Here is a 26,276-nt window from a genome sequence, read left to right as displayed (position 1 = left end):
CTTGCTGGCTGTGTTTAGGGGTGTGCACGTTCAACCTTAGTTACTACTTACCACACTTTTATTCTGCCACTGTTCACTTATTCTTGCGAACGACTAATAACTATGCCCAAAAGTCTGATGAACAAGCTGGAGATCATACAAAACCAAGCTCTCAAGTTTATTACTGGCGTGGTTAAGACTATTGACTCCGTGTTATTACAAATATTAAACCATTAAAGGCAATTTTCGAAGAGAAAGCTACCATTCTATACGAAGAATTATTATATCTTGATGATGTCTTTTGGAAAAACTATCAGAACTTACTTCGAAATATTAAAGTTGGCTTTACTCAGAGAGCCTTGGACTGCGTGAGTTCTCTTCCTCTCCCTGTAACAATCGATAAAGTTCTGAAATCATGCAATCCTTTACTAATGTATGAAATAAGGGCCAAATTAAATCTTCAATATCCCTTTTAAGGATTTTTTTAGTTCTCTTAAGAACGAAAAGTCGTTTGATGAGCATAATTGCAGTTAAAAATTTTAGATAGTAAATAGTTCTGACTGCAGTTAAGAACTTCAGGAGCACTATCGTATTTTAATACTATTTAATAGTATCGTATTTTAATACGATACTGCTCCTGAAGTTCGCATTTTCGGTATAGAGACTGTAAACACCCTGCACCTGACTGGCTAAGAGTCTATACCGACTGCTGGTTTTCTAATGACCAACCTAATACTTGCGGCGGGAATCTTTTGTGACCTGTTTCACTTTTTATTCTCCTACTCTGGAAGTTTTCGAAAACTTTTCATGAAGAGGTTTCGGCTATACGCAGAGGTCTGAAACAACTGGTTTTCATTGTTTTACCTGTGTCTATTCGCGTGTCTGCCGTTAAACCGGATTTTTAGACTTCGCTCTTTCTGTATATAATTAATTATCCCTTTCTTTTGGGGCCTGCGAATATATAGACTTTTTGGACCAGTTTCAGACTAATAAGCTTGCTTTATTCTTTTTTTAATATCTATTGCATAAAAAATACTGTTACGAATTTGGTATTTAAAAAGCTAATGTTAGTTCAATTATAAATTAAATGGTTTTATTTCTCGCGCAGTGCAGCGCGTGACGAATATTAAAAGAAAGCTAAGCCGGAAAAATTAAAAATACAAGAGCGCGTGCGTTAAATAAATAAATATCTCTTTTTGATTTCGAGAAAGTACTGGAAAGCGCGTGATTTTAAAATCTTATAAAAGGAGGAAAACATCTCAGTTTGTAGTAGTTGCTTAGTTTGTTGTTGTTTAGAAAACTACTGTTGTTGATTGTAGCGAATTCGCGGATTAGCGTTCTTTAGCTGTTTTGAATTACGTTCTATTGGACATTTGAGTAGTTAAAGGATAACTACTGTGAGATATTGTAATACTGCATGATAATTTGAGAAAATTTAAGCATTTTTGTTGTGATAATAATAAATTTTTGTTCATTTTTCATCGGACTTGTGCATTCATTTCATAACGAACCCGTACGCACGCAACAATATTAAAAATGCATAAAAACTAAACTACGCAACTGATACCAAATTCCATTGCACTAAAACAGAAGCAAACTATTTTAACATATTTTGCAAAAATTCAGTGTTTCCACCTTTGCTGATACGGCAGACGTCTATGCGTCAGTGTAAGAATTTACTCAAACAAGCTGGCTAAAGATAAAAATAGATGGAAAAAAAAAGGATGATTACTTCTTTCAACAAAACAGTTGACGTACTACTATACAGTCTATTATCGAGGCCATTTGCAAAATTTGGGTCATTTGAAAGTTTAATTGCCAGGTTTTCGCAAAAATGTATATTTGCCACTAATTTGGATAGAATGCAGAGGAAGAGGAGCTGTTGCATTAATACGCTGGTCTTCCCATCTTCTGTTTTAAACCCATGTGATTTGTTTCTTGGTGGGGTTCTTAAGGGTGATTTCTTTGTATCTGACTCCTTTCTAATCTACAAGATCATCACAGCCCACGCTATGTTTATAGCTGATCATGAAATATTGGTCCATATGTGAGGAAACGAAGGGAAAAAAACTGTTACGTTTGTAATAAAGTTTAGCACCGGATGCGAAGTTTATGCATTCCGAATTTTTAAAATGCTTCACAGAATTGTGAAAAATCCTCTATGTACCTAATAGTACATGCATGCTGTCATAAATGTCGTGCAACATGCCAATACAACACTTCTGTTGCTAAGTAGTCTTAGCACTAATGTTTTGAATGTAGTATATTTCCAGTGTACTTTTAGTCTTTTGCTACTCACGTAATATGTTCAATGTATACTGAAAAGATTTCTATTAAATATCAGGAAAGTAGAAGTTAACAATCATATGTACACCTTGCACAAAAAAAGAGGGGACATTTCGATATCTTCCGTTCTATTAAGCCGATTGATTAAATTCAACTTCCGCTTTTCATGTCTCGAAAGAGTGACTTCAGATTTATAGTTAATTCCCATATAGCATTGTTCTAACTAGGTATTCTGATCCTAAATCGGACTTTTTCTGCAATGGCATGAGAATTTTTTTCCATACTTTGAGTCTACAACTCAAATTTTGCACAAATATTAAATTTTGTAAAATTTCGTGAGAAACTAACTTCAGAAATTAAAAAAAATTATTTTGGGGTACTTTTTTCAATTTGCGCCAAAAAAAATTCACTCGACGAAGTTCTTAATTTATAATTATGAAAGTATGAACAGTGCATCGTTCATACTTTCAAACAATTTTTACAAAGTGCGTGAAGCACCTTTGGAGTTATTATCGCTTATAACAAATATGCCAATTTTCAAAACCTGTTTACTTTGTGTTAACTATAATTTATTTCAATAAAATGTCGGTTTCTTCCTGTCCATCTGGCGTAGTTATTAAAAAGACCTTTACGAATCCTTAACCAGCAAAAATATTTACTGCTTCTTGTGTCTAACAGTTACTTGGGATCTCTCTTCGGCTTTGTAGGTCTTAGAGTCATTCCAAGTAGTGCCAGTGAAATTTACCGTACCAAAAGCGAAACTCCAAACTCAAATAATTAATTTCTACGTAATTAGGCACCTAAATAAACTGGCAGTGCCGCATGATAAGATCATCTTACCTAATTCATAAACTAGTGTAATAAAACACCGATGCATCTTAATTAATATCATTTACATAATTAATTAAACTGTGTAGAGCACCAGTGCTTTTAGAATTAATGATTTTATACATAATGAAATATAAGACAAAGCATCAGCTTCTTAATTTTTTTCTTTTGTATAATGAAATAACTTATGATTCCTCAATACTCTAAACTAATTAAATGACTTTCTAAGCACCCATATTCTCTAATTGATTTAATAACTTGAAAAATTTTCCAATTCATTAAATATAAAATGGAGTGTAGGTGTAATATATTTATGTCATTTTCTTTTATTATAAGATGCCATCGATTCTGAAATGAATCCCTTAAATTCAGTCCATCTTAGAGACATATATAAAGAGGGAAGGTGTGTATTCGTTCAGAAGAAAGTGCACAATTAACAAAAATATACTTTTTCCTCCCCCTTCCTTTTTATGCATGTGTGTATCTGCATCAAGTAAATAAATTCACAAATAGAATTTTTTTTTTTTTTTTAATTAAGCGATCTTAAGAACTTTTTATTTTTTAACCTTCTCTTTGACGTCAAAGAAATAGTATTAAACAGATAATAGAAGTAATAGAACAATGATTTAATTTTTAGATACTTTTGACCGGAGAAAGAGTTCATAGTGATAGATAATGCATTTTCTTGCAGCATCCTAGGATATTCATCACTCACGTCGCCGAATTAAAGAATGAGAAACTATTTAAAAATCACTAGAAACCTTAATTGACTTCTTTATCTCTCTGTTCTATCTAAGACCACGTAAAGCTTACACATTTATTATACCAGTGCAAATATCTCTGTTTTGATATCTAAATCAAAAGACTTATTGATTTAATCCAAAGTTTTAAACGAGCTGCAGTATACATGTCAATCTTGAATGCGAGTCTTTTCGGAAGAATGTGTCTACGTCATCAGCCATCAAACCACTGGAACATCCTGACCGCAACGATTCTGTGGATGGATGGAGGCGGGAAAATCGAATGTCATTTTCTCTGATTAAGAAATAAAGTGTAGATCGTTATCGGTGCAGCTGCTGTCCAATGTGACTGCCTTAACATCTTGATCGCCCATTTTTTGATTCCTCGCGAGGGAAAGCATGACTTGGATATTCCCAGGGAGTGCCTCAGTCGCGAATTTAAAGAGATTAGTCATAACCTACGACAGAAAATTTATCACTGGGAAAATTTTCGCAATTATTTTTGATAATTTCTGAGGATTTCTAGAATATGAAAATTTGTCGCGAATACCAAATAAACTTGCAAATTTTAGAATTTTATCCATATTATTTTCTAATTTTTCTTTTAATTGTTAGATTATGTTTCTTATTTTAGTAACTGTAATTCTTATTGTATTAGGATATGCAAATTGTATTCTAAGAAGACATCCTGCTTAAGAATATAAAGAAGAAGTTTTAATTACTCGTCAAGATTTCAAGTCGAATTCTAGGTCTACAGAAAGTTAGATTTTAATTATACGACAGGAGATGGCTTCTTTAAACAAAACAAAACAAAAACTACGACCTGTTATTCAGCAACCAATAAGCAGAATTGGTGCCAAAAAAATCTCTTTTTTAGCTCGAATGTAAGGATTTACAGAGCAACATATATTGAGGAAATAAATTTGTGTATGTATAATATAATGTATTTAACAAATTTCACTCAAATAGAGATAATGTTCTGTTATATTAGTATTCGATGGAATTTTCAGAACGTGATGATTTATAATATATGTATTAATTTATTATTTTGATTTCGAGAAAGTACTAGAAAATTCTCGCGCGCGATTTTAAAATCTTATAAAAGGAGGAAAACTTCTCAGTTCGTTGTAGTTACTTAGTTTGTTGTTTAGAAAACTGCTCTTGTTGACTGTAGCGAATTCGCGGATTAGCTTTCTTTAGCTGTTTTGAATTAAGTTCTATTGAACGTTTGAGTAGTTAAAAGTTAACTACTGTGAGATATTGTAATTCTGCACGATAATTTGAGAAAATTTAAGCATATTTGTTGTGATAATAATAAATTTTGTTCATTTTTCATCGGACTTGTGCATTCATTTCGTAACGAACCCGTACGCACGCAACAATACTATAAAAGCGTAAAAAAGGTTTTTTACTTGTTTTCTTTCTACGTTGCTTTGACGTTTATTAGTTATTCGCTCTGATAAATTTCGGAGGGCCGTCATTCTCTCCGACTCCAGAGCTGCAATCCAGTACATTAGCTTAACTCACGGTCCTTCCTCCTGAGATGTTTTGGATTGTCAACTATCCATGCAAAAATCCACTGTTCTTCAGTGGAATCTGGGTCACTGTGGACTAAGTGGTAATGAACACGCTGACACATTGGCGAAGAAGGGCGCTGGAGTATTAAAAATAACACGTAGAAATATCCCATTTTGTACGGTAAAACATCTTATCAAGAATTTTTTTTCATCACGACATGATGAACTGAGGGCTCGAACTGCTGCCAAAAGTTGAAGGTTTGAGCAAATAAACATAACCCGTGAGACGGTTGCAATTTTTACACTCTTCATTTAGCATGACTGTTTGGCTGGACACCTCTTTAAAATTGGTGACTTTCCGAATCCTTACTGTACCCTTTACGATGACGATTTCATTATGGCTGGCCACCATATTTCTTACTGCAAAGCTCTTCGTGGGGCTACCTTGGTCGAGCGTTACTGGGAGGCAAATAGTGCAATTGTGACAATGACTTTCTTTTGTTGTGTTTCGCTCTTTGTTTGTGTTTATTGTTACTCATTTTGTCAAGTTTTCTACCACTGGAAATAAAAAAAAATTATGTTATTTAGTCAAAATCTAGTGAATTTGCAATGTATGAAACCAAAATTAACACAGAAAAACCATGAAATTACATAATTTTGTAATTGAAATTATGTTCACCAGAGGGGCTTGTACTTGAAATCATGAATATGTTATCCCTCTTCCTTTTTTTTAAAAAAAAAAAAACACTTTCAAACGCCACTATTATAATGACCCAAAACAAAAGGAGGAGGAGAATTCCTAACTTGAAAGAAAGATCAGCACCGGATTTAAAAAAATTCGTATGTTTTAGGACCGTGCCGATTGAGAGGTTTTAGCCTGGATATCCATCTAAACAAAATCATTTAAAATATATTTTGAAAAGAAAAAGTACAGATATTTAAAGCCAAGATTAAATTTCTAAAAGCATCATAGGAATTTTAAAACATTTTGAAAATTGACATAGTTAACCTTTTTTTAAGGAGGGACCTTTTTGTAAAAAATAAATTAAAGAAAGGAAATATTTGATTTTCATTGAACAGTATTCTGCTTATTTTTACATATTCTTATATTTTTATTTTGCCCTCGGTGATATTTAAATGATTTCGCATTTTATTATTTTGTTAAATTTTGAATTACGGATTTTAAATTAATGATGCAGAAACAAAACAAATTTTAGGGAAATAAAGTTGCATTTGATGTAACTAGAAATATCCAGTAATCTTAATTAACAAAATTGAATCTCTGGAGATATTTCTCTGACACATTTTTCTAACAAGTAATATATGTGTTCATTTTGTTTTACAGCAGTTCCATTAATGAGCTAAAGAAATACTCTTTGAAGCAAAATCCGAAGTTGAAAAAAGATATAAGGAAAGGTCTATATCCAGAGCTTGGTGCCTTTCGTTCTAAAGGTGAAACAACAACAAAAGGGAAAGTCCGAAGGACTCCAAAACATCTGAAGAATCGTAAGGAAGATATTCCTTTGCATATTTAATCTGTAACCCGCTTTTTGTGCGTGTGTGTGTCTGTGTGTGTTTGCGTGCTCACGTAAAGTTTCTAAAATACTCTGTCAGCTTACAACCAGTTGATGTGTATTAAAAGATATCTAAGAAAAGGTAGTCGTAAAGCGAAGTAGTATAAAGTACTATAATTTGGAATAAATTTGTGAGAAAGAAATAATCGTAAGTCAGATATTTTTCAAATTTTGAAAAGAAAGTATGGGAATGCTGTACTTCGCTTTAGACAACAGTTTATGAAAGTGCTGCTGTATTTAGAATATATATCGTAACATATACTTTTTTTCTCTCCTTCATATTTGCTAAGCTCTCTGTTTTTCTACTTTCCTTTTCTACTTTCAAACAAATTGCTGTTTCATGCTCAATACTTCAGATACTTTGTTCAAATGTTATTTTTCTGCAGATTTGGAGTAGTTTCCTATTATAATGTATATTACCATGCATTAATTAAACAATGAATGCTTTGCAATGAATTATGAACTAGAACATTTTAAAACCGAAAAAACATGAAGTAGGAAAATAGAAGAGAAAATTGCGATCCTTATATATATAATGCGCAGATTAAATTTGAAGTTCAAAACCAGAGAAATCGTGCAATTAGTTATTTAAGAGGAATTTAAAAGAATAGGAGTTTGAATAAAATTCTAATTCCACCTACAAATTGGACAAAAATATAGACGCACCTCTTAAAATGCAAGAACTTAAATGTTTATTCTTGCAAAAGTTCTTGTTGGCGCTGCTGTGTTTGCTTACTAATGCCACCTGTACAACATCGTCAATACGCTGCAAGTATCATTCGTTATCGAGACTGTTCTGCAGTTGTGAGTGACATCATGTTGGAGCTAAATGAATTCGAACGCGGGCAAATTGTTGGGGCTCGTATGGTAGGTGCTTCCGTAACCAAGGTAACTGAAGTATTTGGTGTTTCAAGAAGTACAGTATCTAAGATACTCATACAAAGAAAAACCGCATCCGCTAAATTACAGCGTGGCCGAAAATGTGTGTTAAGTGGTCATTACAGACGATCATTGAAGAGGATTGTGACGAAAAATAAGAGGACTACAGCCACAAAACTGACTGCTGAACTGAATGTCGCACTCGCAAACACTGTCAGCACCAAAACAATAAGAAGGGAACTCCACAAGCAGGGTAATTTTGGCAAGAGCCACTTATCAGTGATCAAAATGCATGTAAGAGAAGAAAGTGGTGCCAGAATCATAAAACCTGGACTGTAGAACGACGAAAGACTCATTTGATTGGATGAGTCTTGCTTCACATTGTTTCCGATTTCTGGGCGAGTTTACAGCTGGCAAACACCGTCTCAAGTGTATGATAGAAATTGTTTACTGCCGAGAGTGAAACACGGCGGGGGTTCGGTCATGGTTTTAGTAAACTTTACCTTACTTAGATATGTTGGTCCATTTAGAGTTGGTGCTTATCAGCCTGTTTAAGTCCTACCAGTGATTCTAATTTTGTTCGCTGATATATCACTTTTTTGAAAAAATGTGCATGTTATGCGTTTTTCAAGTTTATGGCATTTCTTTTCATGGCTACCACAGTCACCAGTTATCAATAACATTGGGCCTTCGTGGGCTATTTTGGAGAGAAATCTGCGGGAGCGCTATCCACCGCCACAATTGTTAAAGAACTGTTTATCTGAAAACAGTATTAAGGAGGTGGATAACTTCATACAGGATAGAAACAACTGCACTATAGTAACACAACATAACTGCGTGAGTGCTTACAAAGATGGTTCTTTTAATACAACTTTTATTAACATAAGATGCAACTGAGCTTAACAATGGTCAGAATTGTTCTCATGGAAATAATTATGATATACTTTGATACTTTGCTGTTTTTCCTGGCATTCATCAGGATGATTTGTTCTTGCTCTTGCCAGTATTCTTAAGAATGTCGACTGGGCTGACATATGATGAAGTATGAAGATGAGAGTTCTTCATACAGGTAGAACTGAAGAGGAATTTTGATATATGAAGCTATTATTAATGAAATTCAAAATTAGATTATTAAATTAGTGGCACTTAAACGGTCTACTTTTGAACAATAAATATATTTTGCAAAAAGAAATTCATGCCTCCATACAAAACGCTATAAATATTTAACTGAAGATAAATCATTACACTCTTAACCTAGGTTATAGGCTTCTACTCATCTACCTCCGATATTTATCTATCTGGGATTTGTCTGTTTTACCTGTCTATCTATTTAACAATATTCACCACCCTATCTATATGTTTGTCTTTTCGTATTTATCTAATAATTTGCTTATATTTATGCCCAGCTAGTAAGCTATGTATATCAGCTTAATTGGTGCTACAAGGTAGGAGGAAAATGTAAACTGATTCTGAAATTTATCAAAATTATGTGACTTAAACTAAGTTTCGTACGAACTCCACAGAAAAAAATATAATCCCAAAAAGTATTTCTCTTAGAGTAAACAGACGAACAAACGAAACAAAAATGTCCACCCTTAATATGATCTAACAGGGACCGTAACGGACATATAAAAATAGCTACGCATATAAGTTTTCGAATTCAGAATTCTAAAGGACACCTTTTACATTAGAATAAGCATTAATTTAAAAGAACAGGTTTCAATTTCCCATTTATAAAAATTTTTAAATTGAAAATTTTTTGTTAAACATCAGTCAGTTTACACTGAAAGTTGTAGAGGTTACTTTAAATTTCTAACAACTATTTTAAGTTTAAGCATGCTTTACTGTCTATTCTCGTTTCCCATCTACCAGAATGAGGTTTTAATATCGCATTGTATACAGCTAAGCTAGAAGGAGTATTTAAGGAAAGTTCAGCTTATTTCAAGAGAGAGAGAGTTTGGGCGTCTTTAGTTGTGCGTGCTTTCCGTCAGGCTACTTAGTTATTAAATCGACTACGCTCGGCCGTATAGTACGTGCCTGTTGATAATCGACGGCTAAGTTAAATTAAAGGCCGACTAAGTTAGGTATTTGTGTCTAGCTTTGGTTAAGTCAGTTTAGTTTAGTATTAGATTAGGTTCTTATTTTTCTTATCTTCATTTGAAGCCCGAGTCGAGACTTCCCTGTACGCCCGAGAAAGGGCAGTTTGTGAATAATTCTTTCAGTGAATAAAAAAGTATTTTAACCCTTCTGTAGACTTTGTTGTTATACACGTAAACTCAGCGATAAGTCGCTTCACAGTTCATTAGGTTCCTCTACGTTCAGCATAGACCAAGAAGTGAGGAACATTATAAATTGACATTTTATATTGTCCGTTCATCAGTGTGAAATGGCATATATTATACAAATCTGACAAATGTTTTCAGAGATAACTGTGCGTATTACATAATCTTATTTAAAGTTATCATTAGCAAGATAAGGGAAGACTTATTAATCAAAACTTCCATTGCACGCAAAAATTTAAATTTTACATATTTTAATTACATTGGCCGAAATTGTTGTACGCTGAAAGTCCTTTTCTTAAGTTTCATTCATTTCACACATTGGAAACATGGGTCTACGATCAAATAATTCAAGAGATATTCAACTTTACAGGCTTTTGGAAACACAAGAATGTATATGCAACACACATGCATGTATGCTCGTTTGTTAAATAAATATATGTCGAGGGTCTGATTTTGAATTCTAACATGAAATGTAATGAACTGCGCTTGAAATGATATTCGAGTTCGATTTCGCGAACTGTCTTTTGCTATGCATCGACGAAAATTAAAGCTTGTTAATTATTAAATTAATATCTAGAAACATTGATGGTTTGATGAAGAAAATTCCGAAAATGAAAAAAATATACCCACGTATATAAATACACAGACATTAAAAAGAAGGACCAAAAGAAATACTGTGAAGCTATATTTGAGGTTATTGACCTCTTATTTTCGAGTCATACTTTTCCTATTGACCAGAACTTTCCTGAATGGATTGATTGACGCTTGATTTTTAGATGATCTTCAATTACATGCCTCGTGAAAGAGCTTTCTTTTTAAAACACAGCTATTCATATCAACGCTTAAGCTGTTCTTAAACCGTCTGCTACTCATTCTCTTTTACAAAATAAACAAAAAAACATGCCCATGAACTCATGCTAGAATAAAAAAACAAGATAAAAAATAACAAGGTCTTTTCGGTTCCTTTCAAAAACTCAAAGGGTGCAATGATTGCTTTGCTGGGCGAGCTGCTCATTAACTGCTTTCTCGATTTTACTTTTCGTGTCATTCTTATCGATATAATCTTCCTTTTCGAACAAAAATAATAATAATAATAATAATAATAATTGCGGCTGAGGTTTATAATTCACATTCTAAAGAGTTTTCAAAATTAAGTTAAATGTAATAAACAAAAGAAAAAATTTAATTTTGCTGAAATTTGAAAATTCATTTCTGTCTAAACATCTGTGGTAACATTTGTATATAGAGAAAACCATCGTTTCTACTTTCCCCCTTCCTCCATATATGGCTTTGAAGAAAAGGGCTAGTAGTTTTTCGTTGATACATTTTCGCAAAATTAAAATGCGATAAAGTAATAGCTAATTAATGCATTTAAATTTTAATGCTATCATTCTCGTTTTCTAAGATTTATTTTCCTTAATGTATTGTTATTCATAGTTATTTAAGTTCTGTGAAATAAGAATTCAGCATTGGAATCCTTCAGTAAGGCTTTGTGTTGAATCTATGGGATTATGAAAAACACTCGTATTCTTTTAGTTATCAAAACACTTTTAGATGGGTATTTTTCAGTCGGATTTTATGGAAAGAAAAATTAAATTATTTCAGTGCAGTATACGTACACACAATGTTTAATTTGTATTTTAAATATCTGAATAATTCTATATAAGGATTACAAATTTTATCAGAATTCATTAACCCGAGTTTTGCTTTTTTCTTAAGCTATAAACGCATATTCTTTCGTTATGCTAAGGATAATTTTTTTTGTTTCTGGTTTTATCATGTAGACTATCTTAATAATCATCTGTCGGAACTATATCAAGTACATTTCTTAAAGTGAACAGAAATTCAAATAAGACATAGCAGAATTGGCTCGGGAGTTTATTATTTTGTGACAAAGTTGCAATTTTTTTTTTCACGTTGAATAAAAATTTGAATTTTCTGCACAGAATGGGAAAGTAATTTAAAATAGTCATTAGAATTATCTAACCAAAAATAAATTACGAATCAATATCACCTCCCCTAAATACGCTCATAAATGTGCCTTGAATAGTCTTTTTCATAATATAGAAAATAAAAAGGTAAATGTAATAAATTATCGGTAGGGATAAAAACAGACAAATTTAAAAGCATTTCAATGTATCTAACAACAGCTGGTACCTGGATCTTGCTTACTACCCAAAAGAAACGAGCATGCATATTGAGTTGTCAAATCAGTTTCCATAAATGAGGAATAAAATTTTAAGCCGTACTATTTTCTTTCGAAGTAATGCTTATTGATTTAAATTTTGCGTACATCTTTAATTCTACAGCTGAAAAATATCTTTAATTAGAATAAATCTTCCGAATTATGCTGCAGATCATTAGTTTCTTAAAATAAAATTGAAACTAAAGACCAACGCATTTTGGTATTTAACGCATTTCGATCCAAGAACCTGGGTGTTCAAAATAAATTATTAGTTTTATTATGATGACTAAAAAATTTCAAATACTACTTTAAGTGTTATTCGCTATATTAACTTCCAGTTCTACCCAATACACTTTTTAGCCTTAAACTAATGCACTGCAGCTTCTTTGTCTACAGAAGTATTGTAACACAGAAAATTTGGGTAACTAAAGCTATATTTCATTTATAAGTTAAAAGTCTGGTGGTGGCGCACTATTATGAGATTTATGACTGCATGCACATGACAAGTAAATAAAAACGTGAGCCGTAAAACTTGTAAATTATTGTAGCGAGAAGGTCATCTTGTTCTAGTCTATAAAGAATAGAAAATAAAAAAAACTAAACGAATTTTAATTTAGAAAACGTAAGGTAAGGAAACCACTAGTTAACGTAAGGTTAATAACCCCAATAGTCAATGAAGGAGTTACAACCATGAGAAAAATGAAAACTTCAACATGTGACGGTAGAGGAAGCAGACGTTATATTACATAATTTAAAATAGAGGTAAGTTGCCATACTCGCCGTCCAAGAAATCATTGCATTGCAGAATTCAGAAATGGACTTATCAAGAGAGTAACATTGAATGCCGCAGCAGTTTTTGATGGTAAGATACGGAAATTCCCAGAGGAATGATAAGGATGTTTTCGCCAAGTAACCACAGTACTCTTGCTTCTTCTTCGACGAGTCCGTTTCTCAATTCTCGTATGCATGTAACTGCTTGAACGCCGCATAGGTTATTTCAATTTGCTAACAAATGATGTGATTCTTGCTTCAATTCTAGCGCCACATGCTTACGTACATCATTATCCTTATTTGTGACTGCTTTTCTGGCAATCGATATTATTGCTTGTCCCACAGTAAGCTTTTGTTTTTCTTTTTATGACTCAAAATGCAATTCAGTGTTTTAAATTCTTCAAAAAGAAGAAATACTGCTGTCTGCAAAACACTTTTCCTTCAACTGAATAATGAGGACGATACTAAATAATCAATAAGTTAACAAGCAGTAGTTCCTTTGTTTCATTCGAGTAATCTTCTGTCATTTTTGTCGTATAGCGCATTAAATTTCCCTTGAAGCAGGGCTTTAATTGTTCAAATGAAAGTTTTTCAACGTGCACGTTATCTCCAACCGATGAGTACAGAAGAGATCTAGAGGCGTTACTGATCCGAGGGAAGAGGGCATTGGAAATCAACTAGGCTGTTAAGAAGCATGAAAAATGTGTTCTTGATAACAGTTATTAAATAATAAATGGTGCATATATATATAGAGAGAGAGATACTAATAGTATATATTTGTTAAAAATGCTTAAATGGCAAGTTTTACTGAAGATCTCCGTTCTTGGCATGCCTCCAGCAACAGCTTCCGTGAACTGTAAAAGAGCTACATTTCCATTTTCTGGAATCGGAGTAAATTGGCTCAGTAAAATGAATCGCTTCTTTGAATTAGTTCCGGAGCAGATGGTTAAATTCTAGTCTGCATGGGCAGTCACAAATTTTAAACGTTTGTGATGAATTTTTAATTCACCTGCTCAGTACTTGCAAAAGAAAGTATTTTATTTAAAAAGAAATGCCTTTAAAAATTGTAGAGATTTTGGAGGGAAAAAGAAAAATTTTGTTACATATTCTCTTGATCTGAATGCAATTTAGATGAAGCACATGAAATCTTCATGGCCAAAATAAAGAGAAAGTTCCTGTCTTTTACAAAGTATTTAAGCACCTTATAGATGAGAGTACATCTTCGTTCATATCCGTCTCAGTTTTCGTCGAAAACATGCTGGAGGACGAAATTCGAGAGTCTCGTAACCCTCTCAAAGAGACTTTCGATCCAACGATTTTTTAAGTTCCCAGTGCCACGAAGGCACTAAACATTTATAAACATCCATAGCTTCTCCTGGATTCGATACCTGGCCCAACGACCGGCAACCGATGGTAGCTGGATAGGCTAACACTAACCACTGTTGAAAAGGGTGGCGAAAAAAAGTCTGCTGCTGTAACAAAAAATTGGTGTAATTTTACATTTTGTCATTTATTTATTCCCTGCCTTTCTAAAATATACTGATTTCCATATATTAATAGTGGTTAAACCTCAGTATTCTTTTAATGAGTAATATTAAATAATTAAAAAAAAGAAGACCATGAAAGTTTTTATGGTATAATGCAAGGTTTCCTAAAGGCTCCATATAAAACATCCTAAAGGCTCCATATAAACTGATTTTATAATTTTTAACCCGTTTTTGCATTATCTTTAACTTTAATGTCACTTCTATTTTCGTCGGCTCCCATCAGAATGGAGATTAGTTAATGTATATAAGTACACTGTTCTTGAATTTAAGAGAGAGCTTGTGGCAGCATTTGCTTATCATGCCGATGCTAAATTCTTTTAGCTTTTGAATTTACTTGAATTCGATTGTAAACTTACTGGCTGTACTGGCTTGCGAGAGTCGACGACCTGAACCTATTAACGCGCGCTTTGTCTTGTAAATATCATATTTCAAATACTTAAATTTTACTTTATTTATTAAACTTTTATTTCTGTTAATCCCAAAAGTAAAGGGAACTTCTACTTGTGGTGCAGGCTGTTTAAATTCTTAAGCTGAAGAGCTGTTGAAAAGGTTCATTTTAAAACCTTCTTCTGCGTTCGGTGTTTCTTCAGTGGACGGCAAGACGCCAGAGTTAACATTTAGGATAATTAGGTTTTGTTAAAACTAACATTTTAAATTAATGAGCATCAATCATTATTATATCTTAAGGAAAATTAAAAGCATATTAATGTCAGAAGAATGTGAATACGAATCACCAGTTTTTTTCTACTAACTGTTAAGACCTTATTTTATTCTAACCAATTGTTTTTAGTTTGACTTTCCTTTACCTCTTCATTTCAGTTTCCTGCCGGAATATAAATTTTAATGACGTAGTATGCAAAATCTAAGTGTGTTCAGAAGCAGTACTTAAGCTGCGGTTTCAGGAGTTCGTGAGGAGTAGTAGTGGAGTTAGTTCCGAGTTTATGCTGCGTGTTTGAAATAGCTCTTTAGTTGGTGTTAGGCACCCTCTTCAGATTATATTGATATTCTAGGTTCAGCTTTGCTGTGTGCAGCCGATTTAGCGGTTTAGATAAATAAGGAGCCAGTCGTCTAGCCATCATAATTTATTGTGATTTTATATTCTTATTTTTTGTTTATTTAGCCACAAGTGGTGGTGAATTGTGAGCACCGAGTGAGTGCGTCTTGTTACGTTAGTTCAGGGGTCGGCAAACTCTTGAAATGGAAGAGCCAAAGTTTACAAATTACAAAATTTCCCAGTTTTTAAAGAGCCACTAAAATTTTCGTTTCAGTATTATAGTATATATTATTTCGTTTCAGTAAATATTATTTGAGGAACTTGGAACTTGAGCGCTGGAACTTTATATCAAAAGAGCCGCAGGTTGCCGATCCCTGTGTTAGTTGAAATAAAAAGGTTATTCAAATCTTCCTCTGTAGTATCTGTTCTTCAAAGACATAGCGAGAATTCGCTATGCAGTCTTTTCACGTAGGGTCTACTGTGAATGCTCCCGAAAAGAACACGTAGACTCTACATAACTTTCGAAAGCATTAACATATTGGCATTTGGATCTTCAAATACTTCTCGATAAAGTTGTCAAAACTGGCGTTTTTTAATATTACAGTTTTGGAAAAGGAGTATGAAAAGGAGCATCCCTAGTGTGTGCTCACTGAGGTGGTAGTCAAATAATATTTTGTTTTACAGCATAACTCTATTTAAAATAGAAATGTACTCAGATTTGAATTTCGCTGATCTTTGAAGAAGTACCAAGAATAACAGTGAAACTATTGATTTTGGGAAATTTTTTTTTTTTTTTTTTTTTTTTTTTTTTTTTTTTTTTTTTTGCCTGAGACCTTTGTGACTCGGCAGCAGTAATATACATGCGAAAATTTCGAGTTTGTTTTATTTTTTTCTTTTATTCTGCACTACAGTTTATTTGTGAAAAGTTATTTTTAAAATAGCAAAGCAAAAATGATTTGACTCGAAAATTTCAAGAAAAATAAAATTTTATTTTCTGTAGCTTTAATTTATTTATCTTAGAAGTTTATTTACAATAAACAGTAAAACATTTATCACAAACATTCGAATTATGAAATATTTCAGCATTACGACATTGAATAAATTATAATGCGTCATATTAAACATTTCAAACTTAAATTTTCAGGGGAAAAGAAAGTGAAGTTTATGAGCATTTCTTAATGTCTCTATTATTTCTTCTATTATGTATATTACAATATTTGGTTTGTTTAAAGGAAAAACGAGAGAGCATTCAGTTATATATGTAATAGCAAAATAATCTTGATAATTCGGTTTCATGAAGGAATTTCCCAATCTTGAATGATCAGAATTTCGTGTAGTGAATGTGTTGCATTTTTTTCGTGCATTTTGTTTTATTTTTTAAATAAGAAAGGACTGTGCGTCACAGGTACGTCTAGATTTTTGTAAAATTTTGTTTACAATTCACATTCATGTTAGACTTGTTTAACACATTATCAGTAGAATATAGCTGTTATAAAAATATAAATCAGTCTAGCACTTGCAAAATTATATATCAGTGTGGCAGTTGTTAAAGTTTTATTTAAGTCTATTGGATTACCCTTTTCGAAAAACAATTTTAAATATTTTTAATACATACCCTTTCTCATTATATTATCATTTATAAACTTCTTCGCTATTCAGTTATATACTTTTGGTTTTCCTGTAGTATAATCTAAATAATTTTAGCCACAATAATGAAAACTTCGTCAAGTTATAAATTTGTTTTACATTATTCTGTTAAACTGTGTATTTTGCTTATAAACCCAATGGTTTATGTTTTTGTGAAGTTTGATTTCCATATTTTTAATAGTGCTTCACTAAGGATATTATTTTTTGATTTATTTCATGATATTACGATATAATTAGCAGATTACACATTTTAAATTTCTCTCATAAATTAGAGAATTAAAGCATCTAGTCTGGGGAATTTACTCAACTTTTTATAAAATTAAACAAGAAAAGCTCGGATCACAGGAGATTTTGCATTTGGAGAAACATTTTTACGTTACAATGCACAAAAGTTGGTTTTTGTGAATTGTAACGTAAAAATGTTTCTTTAATTAACTCTCTAGCTTATATTTCTCTAAAATTATGAGCGGAACTTGAATTCAAACTCTTCAATTTCAGGTCCGAGATCGTGTCGAGTGAGCGAATGGTCAGATTGGAGCACTTGCAGTAAAAGCTGTGAAATTGGCGAGAAAACAAGGAAGAGGAAAGTAATTCACTTTGCGTCAAGAAGTGGGCGTCCTTGTCCGCCCCTTGAAGAAACTACGTGGTGTCGAGTGTCTGAAAACTGTCCAAATGAAACAGCATTTTTTTCATGGCGGTGAATAAAAGATGCTTTTCTAAAAGAGCTACTCATTCTTTTCCCAATTATACAACAAAAGATCCTTTCAAACGGGTTATTGTCTTATTGTTTTCAATACTTCGCAACAATGAAACTTCATCAATAGCACAGAACATCATTAATCTCTCAAAATCGATGCTCAAAGTTTTCGTAACATTAATTTACTTATTTATATTTATTTTTTATCTTTAAAATATTTTATTAGGTATATAAATTATATAAACAGATAAAAGATATTGAGGACTTGAACACATTCATGTATTTTTACATATTTATTTTATTAACAACAGAAAGTTCATGCGCATTCATTTTCAAAATTTCTTCAACACTGAAACCGGATCTTTATCAAAGAGATCTTGATATTCATTACTCTCTGAAACTCTTTCTGTGTTTCTGAATGCGGTTTGTCAGTAACACCACTTTTTCTGCTTATGAATGTTTTTAAACAATTCTCGAATGTAATTGACAACTATGAGATTCCTCTCATAGTGATCGCTTTGTTTCAAGTGATTGCTTTGTTTCCGAATTTGATTAAAGGGAAAAGCATTATTGTGTGCATACTATCGGATTTCGGTCTTACATGAAATAAAAATGAAGTTACAATGTTACTGTTAAAATGAAGTTACAAGATGCCGTAGGTATATTTTACGATTAGTAAGTACTCACTTTAATTTGAAAAACTCTCTTAAGAATAAAATCTTCGCTGTGATCTCCGCTTATTTGCAATCAAGTGTGAAACTTTGCAAAAATCCAATAACAAGAGGTGCATTTGCGGTTTTCTTTCTTGTTTAAGTATTTCAACATTTCAGAAAGGGGATGTTCTTTCTTATTTCAAACATATAAATAATTTGTAATGATGTACACATACTAATCAAAGCATAGAAAGCTTTACATTAATAACAGTGAAAGAAACAAACAAAAGCAAAATACCATAGGTTTTAAAACAAAGAATAGATTCACCTGTCTATTCTTATAATTCTCTCTCACCATCATTCTATACGAATGTTTAAAAAATTCGTACCAAACATAAATTATTTAAAGTATGAAATAAGATTAATAGTTACAAAAATTACGTAATCGATCTTATTGAATAGAATTCTCTAATTTTACATCACTACATTTACAATATGAAATAAGAGTATTAATTAGGAAAATAGCGTAATCGATCTTTCTTAACTTGTTTCTTATTTTTACATAAAGCATTAAAAATTTTTATTTTAACTGAAGCAACTTAGATTTTAATCTACTCTAGAAAACTGAACCACAGAATTTCGTAAGCAATATTGAAATTCTGTGTTGCGAGAAATGTGGTTAGCAAGTACATCTTTCAGGACCTAATTCAGATTTGTAAACTCGTTTAATTACTTCTTGTTTTCCTTAAAATAACAGTAACGATAAAAATCTGTCTATTCTTATAACCTGTGTATTATACTTTGCACAAAGTATAATTACACGTATCTTGCTTAAAGAAGATTTAGATGTTATTTATCATATAATCATTATTCGAACATTATTTTTGATAAAAGAACGAGTTTTCAACGCCATATAATCACGCAGTTTCAACTTCTTTTAACGAAGAATTTCAAGAAAAAATAAACTATACAGTATTTACTTGGTTATTAGGCAATGTTTCTTCGAGCAGGAACTGCTCTTTCTTCTAATGTGATTCATTAAGGAGTGGCCTTTTCATTCGCGCAAAAAAGATTAAAACCATACCCCAGGTACTCATTCCTGTCATGAAATTTATGCATCTCTACTTGATTTTAAGTATACTTAAAAAAATTCTGCTGTGAAGGGAGAATGTACTCGTATATAATTACATTTTATAGGTTGTCTTAATATACATAGGCTATGATTTTACATACATAGGATATGCGATTACAATCTATTTTCTGGTAGTGTCTATTTAGTGAGCACTTAGCTTCTGCTGATCGTATATATATATATATGCATATTTATTAATGTTAGCTTTACAGCATTTTCGGTTTACCTCTCATTAAGGTATGCGGTCATTCTGACCAAAGTTTATTCAATGGACAAAAAAAAAATCTAACGCTTTTGTATTTTTTAATAAAACATGTTATAATTTAGTTCATTAAATTATTTTTTTTTTTGTTACGGAGTTAAAAATTTTCAACAATTTTTAATGCATTTTTTATTTTACAGAATTACATGACAACAATTTCTCTTTTACAGTATAAATCACTAGTATTAATCTTATACGCATGACAATTTTTTTTTCTATCTAGATATTCGCAAAATAAAATGTTTCTTATTTTGTAAGATAAATCACGAGTATTAGAAGAATAGAATATTAAAATGAAATAAATTACTTGCATCATTCGTCTTTGGAGTTGTTACAAAAGCTTGATTTAATTATTCTCCTCATTCAAAGCCCAAGCCCAAGCAAATATTTATTGCACGTTGCATAAAAATTTACAGTTTTATTATTTTTTTAATCGGCTAATTTGATATTGCTTACGCTTATTTGAAGAAAGAACGTCTGTTGGGCTTTTCATAGGAGCAAGATGATTCTTCTTTGAGGAAATTAAAATATATTTGCTGCTGTTCAGCCACATTTAGAATAATTGCAAGTACTATGAATGATCCATGAATTTATCATAGATAAATTAAGGCCAATAAAAAACACATGTACTTGTCAACGTGGGCAGTAAGACTTGAGTAAGACTTGACGTAATAATTTCGGGCAATGTCTATTCCACATTCGGTTGCATTATAAAATCTCACAACCTCGGGTCTTTCTCTGATTTCCTGCAACTTCCAGAGGTGGATGAAACGACTTCATGAGAAAGACATTTTTTTATTAAAGCAACTTTACTAGAATACATCTTCCATATTCCTAATTAATAGGGCTGTCTTTTATTTATTCATCACCCCCCTCCCACAGTTGACTATGCCAACATAGCTGATACCGTTATTTCTCTAATTATTTGCTAAAATCAAAGAAGTAAAGAAGTTGTCCTTATTAAGATTTCTTTCATTGTTATAAAAGGACTCAATCAACAGATAAATGGCATTCTCCTCAATAGTTTGTTCAACTGGTCTGCTTTCATCTTTTTCTAAATAAGAATATCCAGTCACTAAATATTTTGTTTTCACATCAGCTTAAAAGCCAAGATTTTATGCCGAATTTATTGGGTTTTTGAGACCTATACTGAATAAAACGGCATATTGCCTTTTGTAGGAAACAATTGTCCACCAACTGAATTATTTTCACCTGGTTCGTAACAAAATAAATTACTCCCAATAAAAGTACTCCATACCTCTGAAGTGAGAGCAATTGGATCAGTTTGCAATCTTTGCGATCTAACTGATTTCAAGTCAAAGCACAAATATTTCATTATTTGCAAGAATCCGTCCCTAGGCTGAAGAATCCGTCTCATGTTTCGCGGAAGAATTTTGGATCTCAGGATTTGCACCATAAATTTAAAACAAAGTCCTTTGGCAGCCAAAGCTCCACCAGCATAAAGTAGAATAATAAAAGCATCTGGCTTATCAAGTTACGAACTCCAGTTTAAATTTCTCGACTTGTGTCGGCTTCTTTGCAATGCTGCATATGATGCGATATCTTTTCGTTAATAAAAAGACTCCATGCATTGCTTGCTTTCCGATCAATTACTTTTCTCTTAGCAGAATTAGTTGGAGCACCTGCTTCTTGCAAACATTATGAAGAAGAAGTCTTACAAGTGAATTTGCTGAAGTAATTTTATCCCACACTGTACCATAATTTGCTATTTCTTAGTTTTTGATTGATTTTCTCCATTTTCAAAATATGTAATTTGTTTTTGTTTTCTAATTGGGCTTGTTCTTTGCCTTTGACGACTTTTTGGAACACAACTACTTCCTGGAATTGCAAGCAAAATGAAGAGCGCTGTGTGATACAAAACAAAACGAAGATCTTGCTAAAATATTTAGGTGAGAAGCATGAAACCTGTTTGGGACATTACCACTTTGGGTAATGGGAGCCTCACTTCTGTTGTCACTGTTGCTGTCGAATCAGGTCTGGAATGAAAATAAAAAGTAAATTCAAAGAAATGGCCCCAAAACGCTGCTACACTAAACAAAATTAAGGGACGAAGAACAAAGTGTCCACTAGCTGTAATTCTAGGCAGTTATATAAAGAAAAATAATCATTTAAAAGAAGCCAAATTACTTATTGTTACCAAGTTGCATCTTGGTAAATATTTGAAAAAAATAAAAAAATATGAAAATCTTTAAAAAAGGAAAAAAAAAAAAAAAAAAAAAAGCTAAAAATTTAATTTCATTTGCGGTCGGTCAAAATGACTGCTTTCGTAATACTAGCGTTAGAAAACCATTAACACCAACGAAGAACTGTAAGAAAGCAGAAGTGAACATATTCATTGAAAATAAAAAATAAAAATTTTCTGCAAAACAAAGATGTCTCACAGACTTTTTTATTAGACATATTATATTTATTTAATTTTATTTATATAATATCTCACGAGTGGAAAGATCATGAATGCTGTTTGATAAAGTTGTTTAAGAATGACTGACATTTTGGTTTTGCATGTGGAAAAAGATGTACACCGTGTCCATAGATATCCTTTATGCGGCCGTTATTTCCGCAATCTTTATCGCAGGCATATACTTCCAATTTTAAAGCGATTTAAATAGAGAAAATATTCATATTATGGAAATCTAAATCTACAAAATTCATTTTGCAAAAATTACGAAATCTAACATTTTAAGAAGTCAATGGATTCTGAGAGTTTGTACTTGTTCTAGCATTAAAACAGAAAACGTTTTGCTTCAGTACGACAAAAATTAGCAAAACTCACAAACTGAAGCAGGAAATATTTAAGTCTGTACATAACTAAATATCAAATATCAGGACACCTATTTTAGGCCCCGATAGTCACTTCAGTTTACTGGCCGCCAGATATTGCTACTCGCAAAACGGAACCCCTAGTACGGGAAAAGGCCCGATAACGAAGTTATTCATATTTTTTTAACCCTACTTTTCCCTCAAATCCAAGAATTCGTTGAACTGAGAAACACTTTGGAGTAGCCAATCTGAGTTGGCATTCAAATTTGAAAGCAGGAAAGTGGCCGAAAGTACCCGTATAGTGGATTACGGACAGAGATTGGACGAACAGTTTCGTAAGCCGATAGCGGAAAGCAGGCAAAGATTCAACGGCAGAAAAGGCTCTCGAAATAAAATGAATAGTTTTGGCGATTGGCCAAGATAAGCCGCCAGATAAAAAACAGGTGTGGAGAACCAGAAGTTAAACTAATCCCTTGGTACTGATGGGATGAGGATGCAGTTACCCCGCTCGCATGGACATCCCTCTAAAGTAAGATTAAATGCAGTGGACATAAATAATTTGGCCTATTCAGGTTTTGATAAACAATGTACCATCAGAGGCCCTCTTAGATACAGGGGCGAAAGCAAACTTTCTTTTCTTAGAATTTTTTCATAAAATTTTAAAAGATATCAACTGTTTAGTGTATTAAATACAAAAATTATTGCCGTACAAGACAAACCTTATACTTGTATAGAAAGGGCCTCTTTAAATGTTCAGGTTAAAAATGAGACCCAAAAGACAATTTTTTTCATCATTAAAAATTTACAGACTACAGTTATTTTGGATATGGAATTTTTGAAAACAGCAGGGGCACAAATTAATTTTTACGAAGGGACAGCCCAATTACAGACGCAAACTAAGAAGAATAAAGTAGAGCAACCACCGGTTTTGGAGCTGGGACATATGCAGGCCGAATATAAAAAGAATCTAGAAGACCTGGTAAGAAACTTAACTAATCTCTTTTCTGACAAAACGTGTGTAATCCAAATAGTTCAACATAAAATTTAGTTAAAAAGTAAGAGATTCTGTACAGCAAAGCCTCACCGGTGTGATAACGTTAAACAAGATATAATTGAGTAGCGTACTGAAGTCTGTGTGCTAGTTCGGTAGTGCTATGCCGCAAAAAGAATAATCTGCCTTAGACAGACTTAGCGATTTGTTGTTGATTATAGGAAGCTAAATAGTAATTTAACGAAACATCCCGTTTATCTACTGCCTACAATCTAAGAAATCATGAGGAAAATAAAATCAATTAAATACATGACCACGTTAGATCTTACACAGGGGTATTTTCAAGCAATAATGAAACCCGAGGATGTTCAAAAAACCGCATTTATAACAAAATCAGGCACTTGTGCCTTACTGACAATACCTTTGCGTTTACGCGGAGCAGCGGCGACCTTTTAAAGAGCCATGGATGTAACTTTAAGACCTGTCCCTCGGAAAATCTACTTTTAATCTACCTCGACTATATAATAGTGACTAGTGATAATATCGATGTACATATTAAAGATTTAAAGTGGTATTGCCTCGCGTTCCCGCATTTCTGGCATAAAGGGACACATGAAATAACATGGTAAGATATTACAGCCTTTGTGGATCAGGATATAATTACACAATTTGCATAATTATTACATTATTTCCGCTACTCAAATTACTTTACAACAGAACACACACTTACAATAGTACACATTACAAATAAACTTTACAAAAACAACACTTTACAAAAACTTGCAAACGTGTATTGCTCAATGTCCAAATGCAGTAATAGTACACAGAATTAAAGGTCCAGAAACAAACTGAGTGAATATTAAATTCTTCCTCGAGGCACTGTTCTTACTAATACTCCCCCAAAAAGCTAAAATACAATTTTTAAAAAGAAAAATAATTATAACGAGGCATAGGTCAGCTCCGAGTTTTGCAAGCGTTTCGATAATCTGGGCTATCTTGCCATCAGATGACACTGTTTTACCATAAACTTGCAGAAAGCTTGTGTATTGTTGGTGGGGATTTTAAGGTGGTGTCCAATGGTAAGTGGTCAGATAGTGAGATAATGGTCTGGAGTACCAATTTCTCCAGAGACACAAAGGTTGGTGTTCCTGACTCCGTGTCTATTAAAATATTCGTGAAAGTCATCATGTCCTGTTAAAATCTTGTTAATTGCGGGGAAGTTAATGTTGCGTTTGTCGTCTACTTGTGTTATGTTAGTAGTACGTGCAACGGCTTTGTTCACATTCGTTCCAGTATATTTGCCATTTGATTTGTGCCTTGAGTTTCTGTTGTTTATTCAAGTACGAACATGGCCAAACAAATGTGTGCGGATAATGAATACTTCCTGATGTTACCTCCACGGCCATCTGTCAGCAATTGCGTTTCCACTCACCCCAGCATGCCCTTTCATCCAAGATAGGGTGATGTTATGATGTTAATCCCTCCGCAAGTCTCTCTGGATTTGCGTAACCATAGGAAATGTGTGCTAATGGTTGAGTATTGACAGAAGTATCGACTTGCTGTCTGTGTGGATGGTGCTGTTCTGCAGGTTTCGCTGAGTGATGTACTGCATAGCTCTGGAAATAGCAATTGCTTCGGCCTGAAACACGGTTGTTATTATCTCTCCCATACATGTAAGGTTTCTTCTTCATGCTGAAGAACTATTGCGCTTCCAATTTGATCTTCCATACATTTGTGTATATAGTCGGAGTGTTATTGCTGTGGATGTTATGATGCTACAGACGTATTTTTACACCTTGCCCTGTAAGTGCTGGGTGAACATGTAGAGTCGTTAGTGGCATTTCATAATTGTTTGAATAATGGCACTTATCGAAAAAGCTTGTGGGATTACAAATATGAAATACTGACTGGATTACTGCTTCTTGCGCAACACGAATATGCAATGGTATTATATCTGTCAGGGCATTATTCGATGCATTTGCTGGTTGTGCGAAATTTTCATGTGATGTAAGCACAAATGGGAGGTAAACAACTAAGATGATGTTTTACTTTCCTCCCTTGCGTCGGCTTGGCCCAGACTGGAATAGTATATGTAACTATTCTCTCTATCACAGTTGAGTAGAGAATTTTTTTTTTTTTTGAACGTGCGAATTTAGTCCCCAGTTGTTTCCTTAGACCTGTCGGAGTTTGTGCGCAATGTGGCTGGCACGTTGTTTGAGTTCCTTAACGTGGGAAATCTAAGTCAATCTTCGACCCCAAGTCAGATCCTGGTATTTTAATTCTTTCGTGGTTTTAACCCTGCAGTTAATGGTGGTCTTGACTCCCTTTTTTGGAATTATAAGGGCTTTGGATTTACTTTCTGAGACGGTCAGTTTCAAGTCACTGCAGAGATCATAGAACTGCTGAGAGGTAGGTTTGAGTTCCATGTATCTTCAGCTCGTTTCTGGATTTTCCCCGGACTATGAATGTGACGTCATCTGCGTAAGCTATTAATTGTTTGTGATCAGGCCAGGTAGCATTCAGTATGCTAT

General features: G+C 33.0%; 1 protein-coding gene across 1 annotated transcript in view; it reads left to right on the top strand.

The window, feature by feature from the left end:
• mspo (M-spondin) overlaps window positions 1-17,951 on the top strand; it is a 131,944-nt gene extending 113,993 nt beyond the window's left edge. The window contains exons 4-5 of the mRNA XM_085807082.1: window positions 6,696-6,856; window positions 17,728-17,951. Coding sequence (XP_085663208.1) covers window positions 6,696-6,856; window positions 17,728-17,930 — 364 coding nt within the window. The 3' untranslated portion in view covers window positions 17,931-17,951. The remainder of the gene's footprint in view (window positions 1-6,695; window positions 6,857-17,727) is intronic.
• Window positions 17,952-26,276: the final 8,325 nt, after the last annotated feature.

The sequence above is a fragment of the Stegodyphus dumicola genome, chromosome X1 (assembly GCF_044657685.1).
Source record: "Stegodyphus dumicola isolate Sdum_Otavi_A_Nest chromosome X1, ASM4465768v1".
Lineage (NCBI taxonomy): Eukaryota > Metazoa > Arthropoda > Arachnida > Araneae > Eresidae > Stegodyphus > Stegodyphus dumicola.
Note: the sequence above shows the minus strand (reverse complement) of the source record. Positions and strands in the feature narration are given on the sequence as shown.